General features: G+C 44.0%; 1 protein-coding gene across 2 annotated transcripts; it reads left to right on the top strand.

Moving 5' to 3' along the window:
• The first annotated feature begins 3,459 nt into the window (after positions 1–3,459).
• Positions 3,460–24,837, top strand: LOC142575483 (DNA-binding transcriptional regulator BolA). Of its 2 annotated transcripts, XM_075684891.1 has the most exons (6): positions 3,460–3,825; positions 12,346–12,396; positions 13,756–13,807; positions 15,556–15,620; positions 20,004–20,072; positions 23,572–24,837. In XM_075684891.1, the coding sequence occupies exons 1-6, from the start codon at positions 3,748–3,750 to the stop codon at positions 23,659–23,661; spliced, it is 405 nt and encodes a 134-aa protein (XP_075541006.1). In that variant the 5' UTR covers positions 3,460–3,747; the 3' UTR covers positions 23,662–24,837. The 2 variants fall into 2 exon arrangements, with proteins under 2 accessions (XP_075541006.1, XP_075541012.1); XM_075684897.1 differs by lacking the exon at positions 20,004–20,072.
• The last annotated feature ends 2,350 nt before the right edge of the window (positions 24,838–27,187 follow it).

Here is a 27,187-nt window from a genome sequence, read left to right as displayed (position 1 = left end):
AGAATTGGTGCGTTTTGACATAAGGTATGCTTTGACCATCGATAGAGACATTGTTTGATCTCATTGGCTTTCGGCTAAACGCGACCAATGCGCATGTTTCTGGCGAGATCTTAAGGCTTTGTTCATTTAGGTACATTGGTGTTAACGTAGCAGCTTTTTGAAGCCTTACGCACACCTGCGGCCGTGTCACACCAGATGCCCAGACGCAGATGTCGTCGGCATACATTGATACTTTGACCGCGTTCGGCAGTCGTTCCACGAGACCAATGAGTAGAAGGCTAAAGAGAGTGGGACTCAAGACATCGCCTTGCAGAAGTCCTAGTGTTCCTAGCGATTAGCTATTACTCTTTAGGGTCTAAATAACCCATGCATTAGATGCTATGCGGAGTGCATGTGAAGTGTTATCACTGAGATCAGAGCTTGGCACTCATCTCAGCCCGACCTTCTGAGTGCCTTACAAAGAGGATACATTTTCACATTGAGTTACCTACAATACACTAAAGGGAACTCTGGCGCAGCAGTCGTTGACCCACCATGGGAATGATGGGACGCACGTGGATTTGTCTGATCTTCGTGCTTGTCGATTCATACGTTCTTGTGGCTTTGTTTAATATGCTTTATATGCATAAATTTCAGAGCAATCTATACTCTGCGAAGTACAGAAGACGCTGCAAACACGCACAATCGCTACTAATTCTAACGATCGAGCTTGTCGAGGTGGCCAAATCAAAATCCGCCAAGCGTCTCAAGGCACTGGCATACCCACAATAAATTCGTAAGGACATTTTACATCATTTGTCGACGCATACGTCCGTGGCATAATGGTTTCAATATCAGACTATTATGTTATAGAGGTCCTGTGTTCGAATCCTGCCGTCGGACAATTTTACTAATGTTTATCTAACCGCTTATTACGCAGTACATTGTTGAAAATGACGAGCTTACAAAGTCACGAAGCTGCTTGAAGCCAGAAGGACGAAGTTTAGGCAAATCCATGTACTTCCCATAATTCCCATGCTCGCTCAACTGCTCCCATTGCAGCTCCCGTAGACACTGGCCACAGAGTTCCCTCTAATAATTATTGTACGAATCTCTATGCATTTTCAGAATGTCTTCACTTCCATTGTAAATCTTTACCCGGTAAATCTTCACCAGATCAGCCAAAATTAATTTTGCCATGATAAGCAAACAATAAATGCAGGTTATTGCAGCAACTCCTTTTTGAAACCCCATATGGAAGTTCCTATTCCATGTTTGACACTCACACTATCTAATAATTTGTGCAGCCTAACAGCTTTATTTAAGAAATGCTACACTTCAGCAATGGTTAACCTTTCCAAGTGAGCTTAAATAAAAATCATCTGGGGTATAAATGCAGCATGGACATGACCTGCTTCACAGCTATGCTCACATATATGCCACAAATGAGGGTAAGAAGAACTTGGCCTAACTGGCATTTACTGCATGACATGTTTACCACCTTGAAAGATGAGGACAGTGAAATAAACAGAAAGAACAACATATGCAGTAGCTTCCAATTATTTTATTTGGTGAAATATGCAGGTATGGACAGATTTAACACGCACGGAGCACAATGATCAGTTTACATGTCCAGATATCCTATAATGGGGCAACCATTTGTCAAAGAAGCTGACCTCCATATCATACAACCTAATGTAAGTGTGAGTGATACAGAGTGAATCTGTCTCCTTTATAAGATATGCTTTCATTAGTTTGCATGCAGTCTATCTTTGCTCTTTACCTAGAATCTTAAATTCCTGGCAACACGACTCACACGAGCAGTCATTGCAGTGTGTAGGCAAGTGTGCCAAGTCATCTGTATTCTACTTTACATTGAATAACCTGAGACATGTTCAAACTGTATTAGTGACACTTCGAATACATTGTGTGATATGGAGATCAGCTTCTTTGACAAGTGGTTGCTCCGTTAGAATATCTGGACATGCAAACTCATCATTGCATCCTGCGCATGAGACATTTTCTTTTGTATATACCTGCATCTTTGTCCTGAATAAAATAGTTGGAAGTAACTATCCATGCCATCCTTCGTATTTATTTCGTTCATCTTTCTTTAGGGGTAAGCATATCACGCACAAACATTGGAGCTGGTGGGACTTTATTAGCATATGGAAACTTGCAGGCTAAAAAGCACGGTCTTGGCTACTGCTCCAAGGGACTTTTTTTTTTCAAAATTATACAAGGCTGCTACTGCGCTCCGTTAATGAGCCAACACCCTTCTCAAGTATGGTGAGTTCTGGGAGAATTAAGGCACAAGTACAAAGATGAGTGTCACATATATAAAATGTACCTCAAGTTGCTATATGTGATCTATTTTATAATGTAAGATCTAAACCTGAAATTTGATCCATAAGCGAACATGTATAACAAGAAATATTCTAGTGAGTCTACAGTCACGTTAATAACTTGCGGTCTCGCTCATTAGCTTTTAAATTTCTTCCACAAAAACGCACAAAAATTTAAAAAAGAAACAGGTGATAAACGCTATAGCACTTTAAAGCAAAAACCAGACATATATGTACAGCACGAAGAGCAAACTGCATTCCGGTTTCGTCGTACAACTAGAGCAACGAATATCTCCAAGCTGTAGACGCGAACGGTCCCAGCAACCTGACCATTGGTTTGCGTGTATTTGTGAACAACCACTTTCGTTGATTGGTATCGTACCGCGCGCCCCGACTTCCTTGCAGTTGCGTAGCAATAGGGGGGGCCGGGGGGCCGTGGGCCCCGGGTGCAAGGGCCCTGTGGAGGGGGGGGGGGGTGTCATATACGTCTGAAGACACCCCTCTTTCCGCCGGCTACACCTGGGGGGGGGGGGGTGACAGAAGACCTATGGGCCCCGGGTGCCAGACGACCTAGCTACGCCACTGCTTCCTTGCAATCTACAACGAAACGTCTCGATCTGACACTTGTATCAACTCCTCACGTGGTGAGAAAGGTCTAGCAGGTAATGTGACGAGGCTGGTAATGACATGCAGTAAATGTGCATTTAGTATACACAAATAAACAGCGAGAATTCACGCCAGTTCCTGCAAAAACAGCATCCCCATTGTATTCCGGTACACACTTACCTTGTGAGAAATACTCTTATTCAGAAGTGTACACTCGAAGTTCAATCGCTGGAAGACCTCGTTCATCCAAATTTACCTTTGTATTCGTCCTCGGTTTTTCGCATTCTTTTTCTTTTTGTTTGCGTCCAGGTCATACACCTTGTCCAGGCAAAATTGCGAGCAAACAGCCGTGGATACCGAAACCGAAACCACTTCTTACGTGAAACTGCAACGCTGAGTATGTATTTTTGCTTCAATGTTTAGCAAGATAGGCTAAATATTTTTGTGTTTTATTGTACTTGAGCCTCTTTTGTTATTCAAAATGTGCCCATATGCTGCGCCTCCTTGCATCGGTATAGTTCCACTGTCACCGTCATCGCAGTATGGCAGCCTCCAGAACCAATATTTTTTGTTGTACGCTGTCTGGTTTAAAACTAGTTGAAACTACCGTTTCTAATTTTTACTAGTCTGAATTATGGTCAAAATTGAAATTTTAGTACGGTTCAAGCTTGAAGCTTTTATCTGTGAAAATGTTAGCGAGCTCTGACACCTGATTACGTTGTCAACAGCTAGTAAAGATATTGTGCACGGTGCTCCTGTCTCTGGCACGTATGCGCTGAAGAGACCCTTACGCTGTGCTCACTGCGAGCCTACAGTAATGCAGCGTTGGCTTGTTTTTGCGAGGAGAAATCTGCTGACCTGTGGCGTAACCTGTAATACCACAAGAGCAGCGTCAGTGAGTTTCTTTATCTTTGTCGTTGTTGACCTGAGTGGTTGTGCCGCATATACCCACAGTGGGGAACTGGCCATGAATCGGGTGGTCAAGTTAGGTGTATAAAAAAACAAGGGGGTTAACAATTTGAACGTGGCTACGTCTAGTTTCGAATCGCTTTCGCCTTCATTTTCTGGTAAGCGCTACGCAAGAAGGCATAAATCTCACAGCCTCTTATGTGCGCTGCGGTAAATAAAACTAAACTTAACCGCATGTTGCCCAAGTAGAACTGAAAAGTCCAGTGATATTGCGTCCACCACAACACCGTGTAGTGGATGTTTTTATTTTTTATAATTGTTTTTTTATCTTTGTACGCACGTGAGCAGAGTTTAGTCGAGCAGCTTCTGCCAGTACACGGAAGGGAAAACAAAAAGTGTCAGCCTGTGTGGCAACAATGTAGAACGTCGTACGTACGTTATAACTTCTAACCAATACTGATAAGACAAAGTATACCATCGGTCAAACCAGCTGAACTCTGTGGAAGTTATAAATGTAATATATATGTTATCGAACTTTGAGCACATTTTGCCACCAACGGAGCAGCTCTGGCAGTGGTGACCGCGACTGTCTTATGGCAAGACAGAAAACGTACTTGTGTGACACGATGGATTTTCGATCGAGCTTGATCGCGATCAAAAGTGCTCCGAATGACTGGGGCACGGTGTTGTTGAGCATGTTGTTGAGTTCCACAGTGCTCACCCTCATTCCTTTCAGGTGCAATTCCAGCTATCGTGCACATATACAATAGCTTGAGGACATCATTGCGCTGTGAACAAAGCCATACTACTGCATGTGTTTTAACTCTTTCGTTACTGCGCCTACAGAAAGCAATTAACTTTAAGTGACAGTTTTTTCTGCACACTGTTAAACATTTCCGTTGGAATTCTAATAGTAACATCATGCACCGTCTCAAATGATGACTGAACTTCAACTGCTTGTCAGATTTTACAACTTTTGGTAGATTGAGGTGTCTAGAAATGTAAAGCTTCGACTGAAGGTACCATCGAAGCTAACGTCCAGTGCTCCTATCACTTTCTCAATAAAGTGATGCAAAATTCGCACTTTGGTCGACTCAGCGACAATATTTTTAAATGACAGCATTAGTTAAGACACAGGAGCTCCTCTCGGTCTGTCAACTTTTTGATCTGACGTATAGGCTGTTTCAATGATGTCTCAAACAACGGTAGAAGCTAATGAGTGCCAGCATCCAGTGCAACTTTGGTTTCCCACCTCGGGTTGCTTTAATGTATCAGCGTTTCTTATTTGTTACTGTACAATGTTGTCCAACGCTCCACATTACTGTACAGCACTGTACGGGAACTGAACAAAGCATGTGGAGGCTCCAACGCCAGTTGAACGCACACTTTCCTGCGCAGAAGAGCTGAGTGAGCGCAATAAACAAGTATGAGGAAGCTTCTGCATGCTCCCCGACCTGACAGCCATTGCTTCGTGAGCCTAAAGAATGCATTAAAAAACTAACCAGGTGCCTGCTGTAATGAGTAAAAACAAATGCTCCCCGAGCAATAGGAACTTACTCTTTTGGACATTTGTGAAGCTACTGCTTTCCTGCATAACATGGGCATCACTATGGCTAGTATTACCTGACTTTTAAAAAGAAGTGGGAACCAGGAGCCAGGTGCATATTTTCTTTATTTCAGTTTTCTTTTTTAAACTCTCAGTACGTATGCCAAAAATAGCAAGTTATTACTTTCATTCGTGTTCTGGAGGTGCTTCTTTGAAATTTCACGTAAGAATTCTCAAAAACTGTCTGAGCAATTATTACTCCTTTGCATTCATTCTAAAGCGCCAGTGATCGGGCTGTAATTTTATGTATCGCGGTATATGTTGCAACTACTAGGTCTTGAAATAAAATGTCAAAACATAAAAGCACCAAAAATGAGCATGTTTCTAGAGTTACCAAAAGAGTTAAAAGGAGTGCTGGCAGAAAATGTTTGTCTCTTATTTCTTTATTAGGTACCTGTCGGGACATCATTTCCTCCACACAGTGTAACCGCAGTGAGAATATGCCCAGCCACCCTAATGCCTTTTACGCTAACGTAACCTAACCTAAGCTAACCTAACCTTATGTGGGCGAGACGCGAAGCCAATAATCCTCACGGCGTGACATCAGGCAGTGGCATTCCACCGCGGTTGCTAAGGCGCTGTGTGTATTTCACTCAAAGGGACCACTCAAAAATGCTCCTGAAAAGTTGCGGACAGCAGCATACAAATCTGTGTTTTCTTGAAGGTGCAAGTGAGACGCCGTAAGGGGCAAGAAAGGTTTAATCCGGCATGACTGACTCGGCACTAGTGCTGCAGACACGAAAAAGTCTGTCCGACGTACCTTCAGACACAGCGATCACCAAATGGGGCGTCCGTGCCCACTGCCTCACCGCGTGGGCAGCCAGCGTCGAAGCGTAAACAAACTCCACCCCACTCCATAATGCCGGCATGCCTAGAGGACAAACGTGTACAACATGCACTAAGAAACCTCCTCCATACTGCCTAGGCAGAGCCATATATTCAAGAAGCAAAAACCCCCAGATTTCTCTCTCGCTTGGACTGAGCAGGGCTCGCGCTAGGCAGTGTCTGGGTGGCTGCTTTGCCAGTGCCCACAAGAAGTGAGAACTAGTCGCAGAGTAGGTGACATTAACGTCACAGGCGTAATCCCCACGAGAAACAGGCGTCGCTGCGCGCCGCGACAGCCACCATACGCGAGACTCGTGACCAAACAAGTAGCGTGTGAGACAAGACCGAAAAACCGAAACAATGTGTACATGCCGTCATATTTTGTCATCATCAGCCGGCCATGGAGCCTGCTGGTGAATGCATTGTGCCCAGAGGTTTCTTTAGCATGATGAATGGCTGGAAGAAGCGCTTCAGCAAGGCTTTACAAGTTCCTCCTTGACCTGAAACCGCTGCACCTGTGGCGTAAAGTGAATAAATAATAAAACAGTATGAGTACACACATGAATGCATGACTCGAATAGGGCATGAGGTGTAGTTCTTAGGGCAAATATCACGTTTCACAACTGCATGTCTTGCTTTATGGTGTGCCATAGTGCGAGGCGTACATACGCAGGCAGCGGGTAGGCGAACAGAATACCAATTTGCATATGTTATATACCCACAAAAAGTGGGTGTACATCTACAAAAATGCCAAAAAAAATGGTCAGAATGCACAGAATCGGTGATACCTCCTGTTTGTGGGGAACCTGTCTTCCTCTTAGAACATGTCGTGGTACGAACATAGCGGTCGACCGCGTCTTTATTTTTTTTATTCCTATTTTTTTTAACTGGACCGTTCGCACAAACAGCGTCGGTATGAAATCCAGATGTCTGGGCGACAGCGAAGGCAACCCTGAAATGTGTCAGTTACACAATAAGATGCGCCACTCGACTCCAGAAGGGTGCCGTGCGAAAAAATGAGCCTTAGTACACACCATACTACATCACGATTCGCTAAATGAACAAGCCTTCTGCAAGTAACTATTACTTAGTGCCGACAAGAATGACGAAACTACAACAAGCAACGATTGCTTACTAGCACCATCAGCTACTTCTGCAGTGCACGCTGTTTCCCACGTCAGCCCAGGCATGCTTGGCTCTGACAGATAACTACACCGACATCACGAGCGTTCACTGAGCGTTTATAAAGCTGTAAGTGTGCACGGTGGGAAGTTGCTAAATGATGGCGTTCTAGTGCCGGCCGCACAGAGACGAGGCAAGAAAGAAAAAAAAACACTTTGTGTTTCACTCGGCCTGCTCGCGCAAGCTCAGAGATCGTTTGTTTCGCTAGCTCAAACATACATTTTCGTCTTTGTCGAGATTATTCATATGAGTCAGCAACGACAAAAACAAGAAGGTAAACTACATATGACAATACATACCTGTCACAAAGTCCTGCCTTGGACGCCCTTGTGCATCTTGCCGTTTCACAGCCCTAATCCAGGCTTCACGGCGCCGACGGAAATTGGAAAAACTACATTGTCCTGCTGGGATGGTCACGGGAAGTGCTGCCATAAGCTACACACGACATTGGAATCACGGCAAATTTCGATGGCAATAATGTTCGAAAGCCATTCCGTGCGTGCGGCAGTGAGAATGGCGAGACTGACAAGTGAGTGAAAGAACTTTATTGGAGGTCCGGCGAGGATGCCAACTCGTCGCGCACCCGGCTAGTCCCACGTCGGGGCCGGCAGTTCTAGCCCACTGGCCCGGTCGTGGGCACACGTGTGCTAGAGTGGCGGTCTGCCCACAGGACGGGCAGGTGTCGTCGCAATATATGTCAGGGTAAACTTCATGTAGAACAGCCAGACACGGATATGTGCCGGTCTGTAAGAGTCTAAGAGAAACGGCTTGCGCCCTTTTCAACTGACAAGTGCAGTGCCTGCCACGGTCAGGCTCAGCTCATTCAGAAGAGAGAGCTGGGTCTGGCAGTGTGCCTGCCAAATCGCTTCGGTCCTCAGCCGCTAGGGCGCTGTGCATGTGCAGTTCGGCATCACAAAAGGCAGATTGGCACAAGTATAGTCGAAAATTAGCTACATTACACCACAGACTACACAATCTCCAGGATTGGCCCGTGCCTGGCGCCTTGGCCGAAAGGAAGCGTCAAAGAAATGTGGATGCTACAGAATAAAAGGTCGACATAATTGTGCGTAAGATATGATAAAATAGGATACGGTATGTGTGAATAATAAACATGAAAGACAAAAAGATACTATATATACAAATATATATATAATCATAGACCCATTAGAACCTCCACGTATGTCGGCTTCGATCGTCTTCAGTGTCGACACTTCATTGAGCCTTTCTTTCTTGTTCTTCTTTTTCATCCCTTATATTTCGAAGAATTAATGTCAGTCAAATATATTTAACTCTATATACTCGAAGTTTTTGCTAATTACGGTGCACTCACTCCATTTTTCTTCGTTTTTTAAAAATATCAGATGCAATGACATGTGCAATTTTATTTCCTAACTACGCGCAAGGAACTGTTTTTCTCCCATCGCAGAGGTCTTGTGCATGGAACTATATGCTTCACGTTCTGCACCACAATGTGTAGCATATATATATATATATATATATATATATATATATATATATATATATATATATATATATATATAGCCTGTAGTGAATACGTGCCTTCCCGACAACGCACTCGGTGTTTTTCTTTTCTACTTTTTTTTAAGCACTGAAAATGTACTTCGGTCCCATGACATGGTTGCAAATGCCACACGCTCCCGCAATGCAGATTTTATATGCTCAGCCTTACCTACGTTCCTCTGTGCACCGCTTCCATGTGCATTTATCGAACTTATTTCTTTCTTAAAACAGGTCTAAAGCCCAGTCCACATGGTGCAATATTACACTGCGTTTTTCGCTGCTACGATTACCGCAAATGCCAACTTTGCATTTCGTTTCACGTGCACAGAGTGCGGCAGCTGCGATTTTCGCATTTGCGAGCACCTAGCGGAGGACTGAATTATTCTTGGCGACAATTCACTTTGGTAAGAACAAAGTAAAGCAACTTAAAAACTGCTTTCTGAAAGGCCTCTGTGATTGAGTGCATTACTTTATTAAAACAAAAATTAAGTAGGGGGGCCACAGTGACATATCTACAATCGACGTTGTGACTGGTTTAGTAAATGTTCAGCATTTGCACCGTCATGCGGTAAGAGCTGCATGCCCAGATACCTACACTAGGCATAATGGCCTGTTGCTGGCCAGTCTCACTGCAGCCAACCTTGTTTATCCATCGCGCGCTTGAGAGCAGCACAATAACAGTACGCAAGTACCCCGTCACGTGGCACTTTTTCATATTTCGTGGAAAAAAAAGGACCACATGAGGTATATCGTGTTGAAAACAATTTATTGAGAGGTTTCTCAAGGTGCTCTACAACTTTGCGTATCACACTTGGGGTCTGCAGCCAATACTTAAAAAGTTTATTAATTAAACATAACTAATCCGATAGGTAAGGGGAAAATAAAAAATAGCTGGAGTAATTCTAGGCCAGTGCCAACATTGTGCATTCGGTTCAACTCGCATCCGGAGTGCCTTTCATGTTTAAAACTTTGGCTCAAGTTATGTGGGGCAACCTGTGTGTCTGCGTGTGTGTATCAATCTCTCAACTTGGAATTACACGACGTAGAAAAGTTGAAAGAAATTAAGTATATGAATGCGGTCATGACAGTTCAACTGTCTGCCATGTATACGAATGCCCGACAGCACGCTTGCTTGCGATGCAGCTTATAACATTCCGATTTGTGAAGAACTGGAAAACTGGCAAATAGCATGCTGGTGTGGGGATCGTGCCAGTACCGTGAAGGAAAAAAACCGGCCAGGTGGTAACCCCAAGAGCACCCAGTTCCTGTACTCAAGGTCCTCAGTTCGAATCCCCCATTGAAGCCACTACATTCTGTAAACAATCAGTGGTGAATAAAGAACTAACCAGAATAAAAGAAAATGCATGCCTGTGGAGTTGTACTAGTCCAGATACAACCACATTACCACATTACAAATATCTTTATACTAAGACTCCTTCAGCTGCCTCGCTCGCTTAATGGCATTTGAAACGACTAAGAGGACTCCCTGAGTACAGGGAAGGTGTCCCATGCTTAGTTGCAAGTTGGCGCTTGTGTTGCTTCATCTTGCTATCTGTCCTGTGTTTATTGAGCTGCTTTTATCCTTGACAACGTTGCATCAACTGGCCTGTACCTCTACACTTTTGAATTTGGGTTGTGTAGTGGTCTTGAACAACAGGAACGTTGAGCGCAGATTGCATAGCACATGTGTTAATGTAATTCGCACTCAGCATGCCTGTTGTTCAATGCCACTCGGAGCACGATGCCACAGGTTTGTTCTACGACCGCGGTGGCGGCATTTCAGTGGGGGACGACAATAAATAACCCTTGTGTGCTTGGACTTGCATGCAGCACGTTAAAAAACCATATGGTGGTCAAAATTAATCTGCAGCCCACTTACAAGATCATCTGTTGTGGCCTGTGAGTTGCTTTGGGGCGTTAAAATCAGTAATGTAAGTTGAATGAATGAATGAAGCTTTATTTCTCTTAGAAAATGGAGCAGGGCGAGAAAAATAGTCATAAAGAGACGGCTTGAAAACTCTCAATCCCCTGACAACACATTGCAGCGAGACAGGTCAGCAAAACACGCAATAAAGAAAACTAATAGTAAGCAGAAAAGACAATAAAGGCATAAATTGGGTGTAGCATGTCAGCACATACATGAAACACCGCTGTTCTTCCTGTGTACATTGACAAATACATGAAATCTATAAGGTATGCAGTGAAATTTGTCAACAAAAAACAAGCAGGGGTAATAACAAAACACGGTATGGCACAGAGAAGTACCTGACAAAAGCACTCAAAAACAATTTCTATAAACAGCGTGGGGTTCTCACCAGTGCTCTTGTGAAAAAGGAACGACAACAAAGTAGTGCAAACAATCACAAGGGCATTTATTGTACCTTTCATAGACTAATGCCTGCTAGCCGAGTTGCTATCCACAAAACATGCCGATGGGCGCTCAACAAATTGCGAGAGTCCGACTCACTGCGACCAGATAACGAGCGAATATGTTCGTCCCATGCTGGACACCAACGCCTGGTCGTTCGTGCATACGGTCACGCGAACGGTGACGCGTTTGAACGATCGTGTTTGTCCATTCCGGGGTAGGCTTCGCGAAACGGTCTCGCAGAAGCATGGATCGGCGTGCGCGCAGAACGTCCGCGCCGCTTACCGGTCCCGAGCCAAAGAGGAAAAGCCTTCTCCTTTTTGCGCCCAAGTAACCCCGCTGTTAGGTGGTGTTAGCAGAGCAACACTCGCGCCATCTCTTGTACTACCCTGCAAGCTACCAACTGCGCAGTAAAGGCACGCGGCGAAGCCTGATTACAGGAGATGGGAGCTAAAACAATATATCAGGGGACACGTGAGAGTTGTGCATCCCCACAACAGAAATAAGTAATTTACATAATGAATAGTGCAGCCAAATCAGGTTGTTTAACTAGCAAAATGTCTGTGTCCAATATATAAAATTCATTTAATAGTTCATTTAATTTTGTTTAAGAAGCACCAACATTTATTACCATCCATACTTACTTTTAAAAATACATAAGCACGCTTACTTACTTGGCTGTATATGTCTAGAAATTTTGTTCCGTTAAGATCTGGATGATTAGCTTCTGAGTCTAAGTTACTACTGAATGTCACTGATGAAATACTGCTTATAAATAAAGGAAACATTATAAAAAAGTGTGTGTGTAGGGGGGGGGGAGGTAGCCTTATACCAGAAATGTGCAGGTTTAGGTTCTGTATGTGTAAAGAAGGCAAATTTCAGATCTCTGTGCCATTCAGAAAATAAATAAATAAACCAAATTGTGCGTTTCCTGAACGACGAAGTATGTGATGACTGCACTTTGACTTGTGAAACAATAACCAACCTCTTCTTTTTCTTCTAAGACTGGGCCAACAGAATTGAAGATACTCAACAAACTGAAGGAAGCCCTCAACGTGAGTTTTCATGCTGCTGCTGCTGCTGCTGCTGCTGCTCCTACTACTACTACTACTACTACTACTACTACTACTACTACTACTACTACTACTACTACTACTACAAGAGCACTGCACAGGCCTGGGCGGACCTTGCTTTTCGGCGGGCCCGGGCTCGAGCTTGAAGCTACGGGCCCAGGCTCGACTCGGGCCCGTTCATTAAAGGGCCTAAATCGTGCCTTCGAGCACACGCGAGCATTATGCATTGCATGGTCCAAGGCATTCTGTGCCAAGTTGAACTTACGTGTGGAAAGAGCTGGCTCTTAGTGTACCTTTGCGAAAAAAATAGAAAAACAGATGAAGTTCTCATTTTTTTTCTTTTCCACAAAAACGAACATTGTTCTCGCGTAAGGAAAAATAAATTACACAAAAAACCGCTCTTCAAATCATTTCCCTGTTACCGCCTTTGCGGTAACCTAAGGGGTGTCTCTTTCTACTTGTGCATATATTTTATGCTGTATGCTCGTGAATTTGCCTGTTTTATATGTATATACATATATATTCACATGCTAAATGACCTTATAGGACCAAATCGTACGATCAAGGTAAATTCATGCGCCCCAGCGAAAAAATAACAGCACATGCAATGGGCCAGATCACCGATGTTCCCATGGGAGAAACAGATTTTGGTCTTTTATTGCTTATACACTGTAGCTGATTAGACCCCTAGAAGGTGAGGCTGACACATACGGTACAATCTGTAAGTAAAAAAAGAATATATTTTTTACTTACAGGCCGCACCTGGTCCTGCATACGCGGGCCCTGTCTAAGCTTAGTAATGAATGCCCAGGCCCTGGGCGGGCTGGTCTCGGGCGTGTTAAAGTGGGCCCGAGCCGGGCCTGGGCCAAAAAATTTGGCCCGTGCAGTGCTCTAACTACTACTACTACTACTACTACTACTACTACTACTACTACTACTACTACTACTACTACTACTCTTTGTTTGCCGGCAGTACGTGCAGGCAAAAATAAGATTTGGGGGCTCGACACTAATAACACCCTGGGGGGCCCCCCTTTTTCCATGTCTTGATATAAATTAACCGTGTTCCCCTACTTCTAGTGGTTGGGTATTCAGAGCCTGAATGTCCATCAATACGGAATGTCCACAGGAGACGGAATGGCCAACTAGTCTGAGTGTCCACTATTGGACATTCCAGCTCATTAAATATTCTGGCCGCAAGCGGTGGTTGAGGGCCAAGGGCTGCAACCACCAATTGAGATTTCTCGGGCGACTTGCACACGAGTATGTGCTGTTACGTATAGTTCACGTATAGATCATGGTTTGGTGTAATAACTTTTATCCCGTTTTCACTTCCCGCAGCCGCAAGAGCTCCTGGTTGAGAACGAGAGCTACATGCACAATGTTCCCAAAGGTATGTGCTGCCCGTCACATGCACTCTTTGATAGGCACCCACCTTGGCCCAAAAGTTGCAGGCGGTACCTGTCGCATGCTACCCGAGGCAGTTACTTTCTCAGCAGTCGCCATATATGGCTTGTTTTATTGCGATAGCAATTACATGGACGCTCCTAGGTGAATTCTTGCCATCGCTGTGATGTTTGTATAACCTCCAAGTGCAATAACATTCGGCCATGTGCCGTATGCTATAGCGAAATCTTGCAAGGGTGAGCCCCGAGAAGGATGGGTGGATTGATGCGGAGATGTGTTCTCACACTCACAAGGGAAGAAGGTGGGGAAGCTGCACGCCGTCTTCTCACACGTGCAAGCGGGGTAGCGGAGGAGCTGGAAGATGTGCGCACGCTAGAAGGGGAAGAAGGAAGGGTGGCAGGTTAGTGCGCATTTCCTCATGTACTCCAGCTGCGGCAGCCGAGCGCGGCCATGCGCATTCTATCTTGGAGGCAATCTGCACTGGTTTCAAAGGCTAGCCGACCTGAGATAGATGATGGCTTCGTGTGCACTGTGTTTTTGCATGCTTAGTTTGAGTTGAAGCAAGGCGGCACGAAGAGAAATTCGCTTGCTGCTTCTTACGGTTGACGTGTAACACCCTGAGCAAAAAGGATGCTCAAAAGACCCTGCTCATCCGAAACGGAGGTTGGGTTCCTAATTTGCTATGGTTGTCTCGAGTGGTTGCCAGTCTGGCGGATGCTCTGCAGTGTTTACAGGCCTCTGTGTGTGTGCAACCAAGGAGATAACTTTTTCCACAAACTGTGCGACTCTAGAAGAGACCCTTTCCACGAACTGTCCAACTCTAGGGGAGGCCCTTTCCGCGAACCAACGCCGCCTCGAAGAAAGGATCGGCTGCGCATCCTGAACCAGACTCCATGGGTTGCCGTCAGAGAGGCAAGCAAGTGCAACGTTGCCTCAAAGAATGGATCGGCCGCCCATCCTCGACCAGACTCCGTGGGTTGCTGCCAGAGGAGGCAAGCAAGTGCAACGTCACCTGGGAAAGTGGGAGCAGCCGCCAAGCACCAAGGGACTCAGTGCATGTCACATGACGTTGACATGAGCAAGATCCTGCTTCCGATTTTAGTGGGCTATTTAAGGGGCCCCACAATGTACTTTTTCAACTCATTCATTCTCTTCTTCTTATCCTTCACCAACCATTGAATAAACAGTGCAAGTTTCGCACTAGAAATCGTCTCGTCCTTGCCTGATAGCCATGGTCTACCGGACGCCTGTAGCCCGTTGACAACGCCGTGCTACCCAATAGTAACGCTGGTCGAGGTTCGAGAAACAGGCGTCGCAACACACTGCCGCTCTTCATCATGCCACCACCGTTTTGACGAGTGTCTGCTGTCATCGAGTGAGATTTGTTCATGTTTGCCTGTGCGTTCCTGACAATGTTCTTGCTAATTTAGTTAGTAATTAAGCGAATCTTTACAGCATATTATGCGGTTAATAAAATGACTAAGCTTACTTCGTATTTCTATATAATAATTTGATATAGCAATCAATGCTTCGAAACTGTGACTATTTTTGCGTCAATGTCGTCAGCTGCATTAAAAGCATATGCGCATCTTTCTCTTTCTCTCTCCACGATGTGCACAGCACCACTTTCTGCATTGTATAGTTGAGACCAGGCAGCGTGTACAAATGCGCATGACCGATCGAGAGTGGCTGCTTAGCGCTTTCTCATCAGCGCTTTCCTTTTCCCACTTACAGGATCTGAAACACACTTCCGGGTGACTGTCGTGTCGTCCATGTTCGAGGGTAAAAGTTTAGTGCAGGTAAAGTTGCTTCTCCAGTCATTTGTCCATATATTTACACAGCTGTCTTTTTTTTACCCTTGAACACTTCTATTTAGGAAAAATCTACAAAATTTACTCAAATCACGTTGCTACGGATGAATTATCTGCCCAAACGGATGCCATTAGTGAGAAAAACCGAGCCATTTACTAAAATAAACTCATCCATCAGTTACAGCGAGCCTTGAAATCACATTGCGGCTTTGGCACGTAAAACTCTGGAATTTATTGTTTTACCTATAATTAACTTGTTAGTTACAAACTTTACGCCTCATGTATATATTGGAAAGTCAAAGGGAATCGTCATAGAAACCTAGTTACGTGTTCTTTTCGTTTCAAAATGGCCGTGTAGACCGAAATAAACGGCGTCAAATTATTCGCTCCGTTTACACAATTACGCACAAGGCACCGTGAATTAAGCGCGGCTGTCCATCCAACCCCTCTGTGTCGTAAAAGTGTGGCGTAAAAGGAACCCGCACTTGCCTCTTTCCACTAGCTGAACCGATTGGTGCTTTGCGCAACTCCCGATTGGGCTCGTAGTCACTTCAGCAGCAGGGGCGTGAGATGAACCACCAGATAGCAAGGTATGGCAAAGCTTCCTTTTTCGCTGCCCCACTATACCACACTTCATGGTGCCACCTACGTGTTCAAATAAATGAAGCGAATAATTTGACGGCAGTTATTTAGGTTTACATGGCTACTGTGACATGTAGAAACATTGAGCAAGACGTTTATGACGATTTCGTTTAACTTTCAATATAAGCATGCGCCTTAAGTTTGTAATAAAAGCTTATATACAATTACTCAGATGATTGATTAATTTAGTTTTTCTTGCAAATGATCTCTGCCTGGGCAGAAATTCATCTGTAGTGACATCACCCGAGTGAATTTTGAAGGCTTTTTCTTTTTATTTTAAGTGTTGGAAGTAAAATAACACTATATCGTGGCTATCGATCTCATCCAATCATGTTCACTCCATGATCAGCTTTGATGAATGTGAGCAAATAAGGATTGCCTTTTAGCCTGGCTGGGTGCAAAGTTACAAGCTTTCGATCTCAATAAAATTAATGGCTGTAGGGTGATCTATTGTGGAAGAGAACACCTAATCAGCTTCCAGGTAAATATCTGTGCAAATGCATGCGAATTCCGAAAAATTCATTTGCTGATAACTAAACTCATTCTTGCAGATAAAATAATCTGCACCATTGTGCTTCCTTGATTTCAGCACAAAAACAAGGGCAATTAACGGTTTAAAATGCATATTCGGTGTTGCCTTCCATCCTATTTTATTCTACGCATGAATATTGCAGCCATACTCGCTATAGAAGTCATTGACGACGTGGACATCGCAATGCAGAATAGTTGTCTCCGACGTTTTGTATCCAACGGTATACATGTACGCCAGAGCATCCCTGAGTTATCACCCATCAAGGAAATATCACCTACTGGAGACCTCCACACCCACGTCAAAATCGGGACATCATGGTCGGATTTCACAATTTCTTGTTCGTAATAACGTGCATTCATCCTCCGATTCTTCTTCACCGTGTGCTGATTAGGCTTATACTCATGCCACGAAACAGTTTTGAAAACTTGTGGTCAAGTGCCATAGTGACGTACAAAACAGCCTGGACTATTTCTCTGACGTGTTTTGCATGACAGCGCAGGGTATCGCGGCTTTCACACAGTTGAAAATTTTTTTAGTAAAAGTTAACCATTCGCATTCATGTGAATGAATTAGTTCTGGAGTTTTACGTGCCAAAACCACAATTGGATTATCAGGCACACCGTACTGGGGGACTCCAGATTAATTTTGACCACCTGGGGATATTTAACATGCCCCCAATGCATGGGACACAGCCCGGGTATTCTTGCATTTTACCCCCATCAAAATGCGGCCACTGCAGCCGTGATTCGATCCCGCAACCTCGTGCTTAGCAGCGCAACACCAAAGCCGCTTGGCCACCACGGCGGATGTTGTATTCACATAATGAAAATGCCTGTGTGTACTGGCAAGAAATTTATCATTTAGTTTATATTTCATCCGTGCATCAAGGAGCCTTAAATGAATTGGTCCAAGACAAATGCAAAATACATGAGAATAGGACCTTGCATCGAGAAGGCTAAACTCGGGGGTTCATTGTTTCCTCCAGGGGAAGATGGCACTTTTCTCGAATTGTTAGTCAGATGTGTTGTTGGTGCAGTCAATATTATCGATGTATAGTCCTCATCGTTCCCATCATGGTGCTACATAAATTTGTGTTAAACGATTGCTGACGCGATATATTTTCTACTATTCATTTATTGCGTTACATGAAGGTCCGGGACCTTGAAACTTTAGAAAGAAAAATACTGACAAGCCTCAGAGCGCCCTAAGTAATTTAATATATTTGCTTCCTTGCAGCCAGTTTCGACTTCATTTCCCAGGGGGTGACCGTGTGACGCAGAAAGTAGTCACGCGGGAGCAAGACATCACAACCTTCTGGCACTCACTCCGGCCCACTCGATCGTCTGCTATGATGCTACTCTGTGTGAGGCTCAATGTAGCACCATAGCAGACGACCCTACGGGCCAGAGTGAGTGCATTATATTAAATCACATGGTGGTATCAAAAATTTTCGATGCTGGTTCTGTTTGGAAGGAAGTAATTTATTTATGGTGTATTGAAACACTATCACCTTTAAAATGGTCCCCATACACAGTAACACAGCGCTCCCAACGTTCTTGCCACTTTGCGATTATCTCCTGGACGTCTTTTTTTGGAAGGAGTCTAACGCCCTTCTGCGAGTCGAGCTTCATTATGGCAATTGCACTGAAATGGCGACTTTTGAGCTGTGTTTTTAATTTGGGGAAGAGAGTGAAATAAGTGGGAGCCAAATATGTAGGTACAAACCGTGCTGTTTCGAGCGAGAAACTTGCATGTGCTGAGGGTGTCCCAACTATCATGCACCAAGATTTAAAGATATGCAAGTTCCACGTAGCTGGACAGAACTAAGGTAATGTTGTTTGCCGTTGCTTCGAGATACTTAGAGTACTTTTTGCATTTTGTCTAATTACATAATTAGTCTTAAATAATTAATCAACTTCTCAAATATTATAATCAGGTGAAAAGTGTCAAGGAGAAAATTATAGAGCAACATGAACAACTCGTGATACAGCTTTCTGTTGCTCAATACGTGCTACATAAAATATTTTTCTGAGCATGAAAAAAGTCCGCAAATACACTCAAAATTGTCACGCACGGCGATTTCTCGTGAATTCGCGGCCTTCTTTCTTGCTTGTACATTTTTTGTCGCATACCCGTACGTGACAGGGTGCATTGTTGTCGTGCAGCATCGGACCCCTCGTGCATCCCAGATTGGGCCGTTTACTCCAACCGGCCTACCTCAGACGCCCTAAAACTTGGCAGTAAAACTCACTGTTCATAGTCTGGCCGTTCAGGACGAATTCCCGATGCACAATATACTGTCAACGCTGAAAAATGCGATGAGCATGCATTATGTCGAGCAGCGGACATGCCTAGCCTTCTTTTTTTTTTCAGTCGTGCAGACGTTGGGTTTTTCCACTGCAACGGCAAGAGGAAACCCATAAGGCTAGCTAATTAACTACAAGTAAACTATGGTTAAACCATTAACCCCAAGAATGGAGCAATAGGAGGTACAATGCACCAGCTCAGACCCAAAGGTGCAGATGGGGCTTCTGAACCAAGTCCGGCGGGCAGCGGAGGCCAGTGGAGCTCAGGACCAGGGGCCCCACCAATAGGATCTCCAAGACCATCTTATTCCCTCAATAAACATTTTCATCATCATCACGTGCGACGACTTGCTTCATCTCAGGGACCAAACCTGTGCATCTAGGTTTGGTCCCTATAGTAAAATCTAGGATGTGAAAGCCAGGTCATTCATAAGGATTCACTTTCTATTGTTTCGCTCTCTTCACAAAATTAAAAGCTGAGCTGAAATGTTGGCATTTCAAAGCGATTCCTTGAATCATGCTCAAATCTCAGAAGGATGTTCGACTCGTTCCGGAGAAGAGACCTCGAGGACATATTTGGAAACTGGCAGGAATGCTGAGAGCGCTAAATTGCTGTGGAAGGGGACTATTGTCGAAGGTGAAAGTGTTTGAATGGATGTAAATAAGTTGCTTTCTTCAAAACTGAACCAGTATTGGAACTTTTTGATGCCACCTCTATTTAGGATGCACTGAAGTTTGTCAGTATGTTTTTTTTCTGGGATTTCGAGGTCCCGGAAGCTTGCACTATGTGCATCTATGTGGGTTTAAATTGGTCAGGCCAAGAGCAAGTCCCACTCAGCTGCTTAGTCATAGCTATCCTGTTTGTCTTTTCTTCTTATTCATACGTCGCAGCAACATGCCATGGTGTACGCTGCATTGAAAGACGAGCTGAAGAATCCGGTTCATGCTCTCGCAGTTGAGGTTGGTATAGTGTTGATTTGTTTCTCAACGCTTAGAGATATTAGAGTTCTTTTCATAGCGTAGCAGTACAGGCTGAGTCGTGTGCGGGAGTACTGGAAGGCTTATCTGGGGACGGTAGTGTTGGTGGCGACATCTTGTGATACTGGTCAACCGTAACGGGCAAGAAGCATTCTTGAATGAGACTGAGAATCAGTGGAACTCTGGGTCTGTTTAGTAATAAGCATACGAAACTGACAAGCAAACACAGGTTTCATTGTCTGCTGGCGTCTATATGCCGTACGGAATACCAATGCACCGACAAAAATCCCTACACAAATACAGGAAATTATGCACGTCTCACCGAGTCCCAAGAACATGCACCCGAACTTCCACATCGGATGGCCACAAACCCGAGGGCAGTCGCTCATGAGGAAGTATGAGAACCACTCCAATGTCTTGTACATAGACGTGGCCAGCACCGCAAGAAGCACTGCATTCGTCACCAGCGTAGTCAACAATCATGGGACCAAAATAAATGCGTTTTCAGTTTCTGGTGTGAGCGCTGCCGAGGCAGAGGAACTAGCGACAGCTTTAGCCATCACAATGAGACCGCACTGAGAGTGCGTAAAAGTTCTGACAGACTCAGACCATATGCAAAAATTTTTTCAGGGCCAAAATTTTCAGAGTCGCACATCGCATTTTGAGGGGAGCGCATTAGCTTCTACCGTACATACAAATCGTGTGGACAGTGTCATGAGTCCTTACATGGCAATCAGCAGGCATACACTTACGTCCAAGCGCGTGCACACTGGGAGCCGCGAGAGGGACGTGCCAAGCAGTTCCACCCCAAGCCACTACCATCAATCTACACACAGATCCTACAGCACTATCACTTTTCACAGAGAGCACTACCACTGCCTCATAATGTTCTCCCGCGAGGGAACACCGTAGTATGGCGGAAACTCCGAACAAATACATATCCACACTTCAGTCTCTAAAACGGCATATACTCTGCACTGTATTCTTATAAATGCCCACACTGCGATCAATGCGCAATAATTTACCACACGGTATGGGCTTTCACAAGCACACCAGAGCTCGCACCCATGACACACCCCATCACACACAGACGTCAACCACGTGTGTGCCATCATTGCAACCATAGATTTCTCCATGAGCTTTCATCTCTCAGTAATCAAGAATCATATCAATGGCTTATCAGCTGTCGTGATAACCCTCGTGTTTGTATCTCCTTTCCTTTTTTTTTTCATTCCACTTTGTCATATATCTGTGTATCTCGTTACTTAGCCCATGTGAACTTCTCTTGAAACACTGTGCATCATTGTTTTATCAGTCACGGTTTGTGACACATCTACGGATACCCTTATTTATTTATTTTTTCCGTCAAAGATGAAGGGGGGGAGGGGTGATAGTAGTGTGCCTCTATGTCAGCGCCGCCTAGCGAGGCACCCTAGGTGGTAAGAACACCTATGTATACACTGTAAAGCTGATTAGCAAGCAAGTCTACCGAACGACATGAAATAAGGGATGAATTTCTCAATTCTAGACTTCGGTGGTCAAATTCCAAGTATGAAGTCGAGGGTTCAACGGAAGCCCGTCTGGTCGGGATGAAGCATGAAGCAATAAAATGATGGACACTGACTAAAAGAAGTAATGAAAATGAAAAATCTAAGGGACTTTTTGGCTTCCCTAAGGAAGCCTTGTTCACAATCGACTGTAAACAAGGCTTTCGTAGGGAAGCCAACACATTTAGATTTCTTTATTTTTAGTACGTCTTTTGGCCGGTGTCCGTCGTTTTATTGCTGAATGCCAAGTGTGTGTTTGCTTAAAGGGACACTAAAGGCAAATACTAACTCTACGTGGACTGTTTAAATACCTTTTCAGAAACCTCGCAACGCTTGTTTCCTGCTAAGAAAATACTTGGTTTACGAGAAAATTGCATCTTAAGGGTCCGAATACCCTTTTTGAAATTCAAATCTCCTGCCACCCATCCGTGGGAGCAGTGACGTTGCATACGCCATCACCACCATTTGCTGCCGTCAGTGAGTAAAACAGTGCCCGACAGATGGCGGTACCGAGCCAAGACAGAACGGTGGATTCGCCGCTGCAGCTGCTTTTTGGTCAAGTGGCGTGAACAGTTCGGGCATCCCACGACATCACATGGAAGTTGAATTCTCTGCTACTTGCAGTTTGCGCAAGTTTCGCAAGCCAGAAAAGCCAGCACAGCATACGCGAAAGCGTGCACAACGCAGAGTCGAACTAAAATGAAACCTTTTTGACCGTCCGCATCGTTGTCAAGGGTAATTTCAATTAGTCTTTTTTCTAAAAATGAAAGTAGCACTGTACAAGTAGCATTTTATTTCGTCGTATACTACAATGCAAGGCTGTTTTTTTGCAACAAGTTGTTGAGTACTTGTAACGAAATTTAATTGAGGAGTGCTTTCGTCATCGGGCAAGTACTTGAATGTCCTGGGGGAGTCTCTAATCATGTCCTGCATTTACCTCACTTTCTCGATTATTAAAGCTCTGTCCGTGATATTGACACCTTAGAGATTCTTGAGCAGTCTATCACTTTAGCTTGACTTAATATTTTCCTTTAGTGTCCCTTTAAGGTTTATAAACATTTTTATTAGAATGTATGAAATTGTGTGCGAACATTTGCTATATATGAAATGAAGGAATTAAAGTGAGCTTTGTTTGAGTGCGTTTTGTTGCATTAGCGCTTCATGTTGTAATGACTAAGTTGTTGTTGATGGCATGGTGTTCTTTTACGATATGCAAATTTTCGCTGTCACCGTGACGGTTCATATAAAGTCGAAGTGCGATAAAATCGTATTGCGCCATGCGCTATCTGCTGTGGATGCGAAGGAAATCATGCAAGGATGAACCGAGAAAGATGGTGGCTTGACGTGTGCCCAATGTTGGAGGTCGCATGATAAAGTGTGCAGAAGGCGTGAGAGATGGGCAAGTGACCGCACGTATCCTTCGCTAGCCTGGCCGTGGCTGCGCATGGCTGTCCGCACGGCTGAGCGCCTACACCACCGCAGGTGGTGTATGCGCTCAGCCATAGTAGGTGGTAGGTATAGTAGGTGGCTCAGCCTATGTAGGTGGTATCTAGCAGGCGCAAAGGTTAGTCGGGCCGAAATGGCTGGGGGCTGCATGCACGCTGTCACGTGCCTATAGTTGGAGGTCATGTAATCTAAAGTTTCGGAGATGCGCTGAAGCGAGAGGCAGCAGAAGCATTCACTCTCATCTGTTGTGACAGTGAGTGTTCGGGATCATCGAGTGAGATCGCTTCATGTTTGCACCTGCGCGCATGACATCATGCTTGCTAATTTAGTAAGCAAATGTTTGCTGCAATTTATACAGCCAATAAAGCTATGAACCTCATGTAACAGTCTAATATGCTTTGCAACACTATGAATGCTTCGTCTTTCGTGTGAAACTTTCTTTCTTTCTTTCTTTTTCTTTAAATCAATGTTCCCACCTTTGCTTCCAGACATCGACGCCGGACAAGTGGCAATCGAAGACGGGAAAATCACCACCTTGCCTTGGGGGAATGAAGAGGGAAGGCCGAGACAAAGACTGAAGCAGTTGTAGCGACCATGGTTGTTCACATAGCTCTAGAGAACGCTGGTCGTCTGTTATAGAAGGGAAGAAAAGGGCATGTGATCATTATATAGTTATGCTTGTTGTTTCCGTTAATGGTTATATTGTTTTATAGTGCCTTCATTCTGTTTATTATTGCACTAAAGTCAATTGAAAATGACAAACAAATGTCTTCGTTTAACGAACAATTGTAGAATTGCAGCGTCGATAGTGAACCATTATATTTGTGTTTTGCCGTGAATGAATTATTGCTTTAGTGAACACTCTCTTGATATCGCTTAAAATTCTTTCAACTCCAGTTTATTGTATATGAGCATGTTGAAAGGTCAGTTCGAAAAAGAAGAAAATGCACCGAGCACCGAGCTTGAATTCTTTCAGGAAGCAGTGTATGTTATGTGGCAACGAGTGCACTATATACCAAAGTATTGTTTATGATGATAAAAACCTTACGTATACTGCAGGAGTGACATTTTAACTTCATGGTTGAGCGAGCATGCAAAGGTGTCAAAAAAAAAAAGAAGGCTGCGCAAATTGGCTTTACTCACGAAATGTTTGCTTGTTAATTAAGGATAAGGGTTGACCTTTCATATAGGTCTCTTTGTAGCAGACATTCGTCACTCATTTCATTTGCTTTCTGCATTAGGCACAAGGACATATGGGGGCTCCATCTGCCAGGAGTGCGCTGCTGACACAGTACAAGAAATAATGTGGCATGCTCCTCATGCATAGTCTTGCTTCCGGTGCATTAACGAAGCACCACATGGGTGTCCTCCTGGACATTTCTGAAAGTGCCTTCAAAACACAGGAAGTTGGTAACTACCAAATGACTTGTCGTGGGAAAAATGCAAATACAGAACACTTCACACCACGCCGTATCTTCACAAAATACAATGCAAGGCTACTCTATACAGTCGTCGACGTAGTACGGCAAACTCACTCATACCCATCCGTGAGTCTGAGTTAGAGGGAGTCAAACCATATGGCCAAACTGAGCAGAGCTGCACGTGACTAGACCCGTGGCACTTTTTTCGCCGGATTTCATTGGCTTTTTCAGGCTCGGAAAAAACTTATGTAGCACGTATTGAGCAACAGAAATCGCGAACGGGGAATATTTCAGGGTGGTCTGCAATTTTCAAATAAACTCTTTTACTTTGAATATAGTATCTGAGAAGTTTATTATTAATAAGTAATTATGTGACCAGGCAAAATACAAAAAAAGTAGATGGTCTGACTTGCTCCAAGCGACGGCAAACAGTGTTACCTTGCTTCTGTCCAGCTACGTAGCACTTGCATATTTTTTAAAATTTTGGCACAAGTTACGTGGCACACATGGTATATCTCATATGATCAGTTCTTTTATAATCATCGATGTATTCAATTCAGTAGAAAGCTTCAGTTTGTGCAAGCCTGTAGGCCAATTAGACCTGCTTCAGTCTGATTCTGGAGAGTGAGTCTGAGTGTAGGCTGGCTGAGAAACATTCTGGTGACTCTGAGTCTGAATAATCCCGGCTTAGTAAAATTTTCAGGAGTCTGAGTGACGCCCTGAGCAAAAAATCTAATTTGTGAGTGAGTTTGAGCAAGTTCCGTTTATTTTACTGACCTATGCTCATCGCAATAGAGTATGTTGAGCTGGGGTTTTTGCATGAAAGCAGCAATGAAATATATTCGTGTTGTTGCTGTCTGTAAAAGAACAGCCAGTGTAGTCTCAGTGTAATGCATACCTATTTAAGTGCTGAGCTGTTCAAAGATTGATTAAGGCAACCAACATGCTGAACATTTAGTTTACTGAGTAAAATACATGGAGAAGGGCATCTATTCTGTAAGTGTCCACCTAGCAGAAATGTCAATTTCATCTGCTAATGAAGTTCTGATTGTCTGAGCTGGGGTATGCACAAAAAGGAGACAGGTGCCCCCAACTAATCAGCACTTCAGCAGCAGAAGAAATGGACATGTCCACTAAGTGAATGCGTACAACCCCCCCCCCCTCCCCCAGCTCTTTAACAGTGTACTTCTGTGACCAACATGCCTGCTATGCCACCCTTGCTTTCAATGTCTGTCTTTGTCAGCAAAAGTGTAAGCACCAGGTTTGTGTATGAAAAGTTTTCCTGGGGGTTAAAATTAAATTATGGGGTTTTACATGCCAAAACCACTTTCTGATTATGAGGCACGCCGTAGTGGAGGACTCCGGAAATTTTGACCACCTGGGGTTCTTTAACGTGCACCTAAATCTAACTACACGGGTGTTTTCGTATTTCGCCCCCATCGAAATACGGCCGCTGTGGCCGGGATTCGATCCCGCGACCTCGTGCTCAGCAGCCCAACACCATAGCCACTGAGCAACCATGGTGGGTTTCCTGAGGGCGTGTGCCTTGAAGCCCGGAGTGGTAACCACAGGAAACGGTGGTGGATCCAGAGTAGCACCAGAGGGGAAGCCTTCATCGAAACAAATATGGAGGGGGGTGACTGCATGCTCAAATTTGTCAACTCACAAGTTTGCCAAAACAGTTGTGTCAGAAGTTGATGAAGCATACATGGTTGATAAATAACTGCACATGCTAAAATTGTTAGGTGCTGTTTGTGAGGACTACATGTTTACTGGAAATCTCTGAAAATAACTATGCTAGCACAGAAGCATACCCTCCACTAGTGGTGATGAGCTTGAAATATTGAAAATATATGAGTTGTACCTCTGTGGTGCATGAAGCTAAATTTAAAAAAAAAAACTCTGCAATAAAAACAATGCAAGGATTAGTACTCCAAATAGATTGCCACCTAACCAGATGAATGCAAATAATAATAGTAAGCAGTTGAAAATTGGACGCAAACCACAAAAATAAAAATATGAGACGTTTCGGCTCCCACATGAGAGCCTTGTTCACAATGATAATGAACAAAGCTCCAGTTGAACCATCTCTTATTTTTCATTTTTGTGGTTGGCGTCCCCAATTTTAAACTACTTACCATGCGTCTTTCGACCAGACCAGACAGGCTTCTATCAAACTCTTCACTACTTCAATGCAAATAATTGGTTGGCAAATCACATTTTTCTAATAGGAATAGTAAGTATTGAATAGTCGGACACAGATGCATACACTTACAGCCGGCATATTTATCTTGGACTTAAGCAACATGCTTGTACTGACTAGTATAAAAAGGACTGCTAACTATCGGGGAAGATTAGGATTATTTTTAAACAAGTTCACTAATTGTCATTCAAAAAACCGCACAAACAGCCTCTCGAAATTTTTATAGCCTGGTGGCAAACAAGATTTCTAAGAATGGAAAGCTGCTGTATCGAGTAACTGTAAAAAAGTGCTAAATAAATGGCTGCCGAAAGAAAAAAAATATAAGTAGTGAAAAAGGAAAACAAAAGCCGCTGAAGGACTTGTTTGCTGGAAGGAGACGTAAACGGATATGTACCATGAAATAATCACTGGTTATAAAAAATTTACATGACTGCCAGTAATATCAAATGATAGACTATTGGGAGCTGTGACTTTCGGAGT

Source organism: Dermacentor variabilis, chromosome 1 (assembly GCF_050947875.1).
Source record: "Dermacentor variabilis isolate Ectoservices chromosome 1, ASM5094787v1, whole genome shotgun sequence".
In the NCBI taxonomy this organism is placed as follows: Eukaryota; Metazoa; Arthropoda; class Arachnida; order Ixodida; family Ixodidae; genus Dermacentor; species Dermacentor variabilis.
This window is presented reverse-complemented; position numbering and strand designations above follow the sequence as displayed.

Bases quoted from the DNA above. Each gene is read 5' to 3' on its own strand.
- LOC142575483 (XM_075684891.1), top strand. From the start codon at position 3,748: ATGCAGCGTTGGCTTGTTTTTGCGAGGAGAAATCTGCTGACCTGTGGC. The intron at 3,826-12,345 runs GTGAGTTTCTTT...TTTTCTTCTAAG, and splicing joins ATACCACAAGAGCAGCGTCA to ACTGGGCCAACAGAATTGAA. The intron at 15,621-20,003 runs GTAAAGTTGCTT...CATACGTCGCAG, and splicing joins AGGGTAAAAGTTTAGTGCAG to CAACATGCCATGGTGTACGC.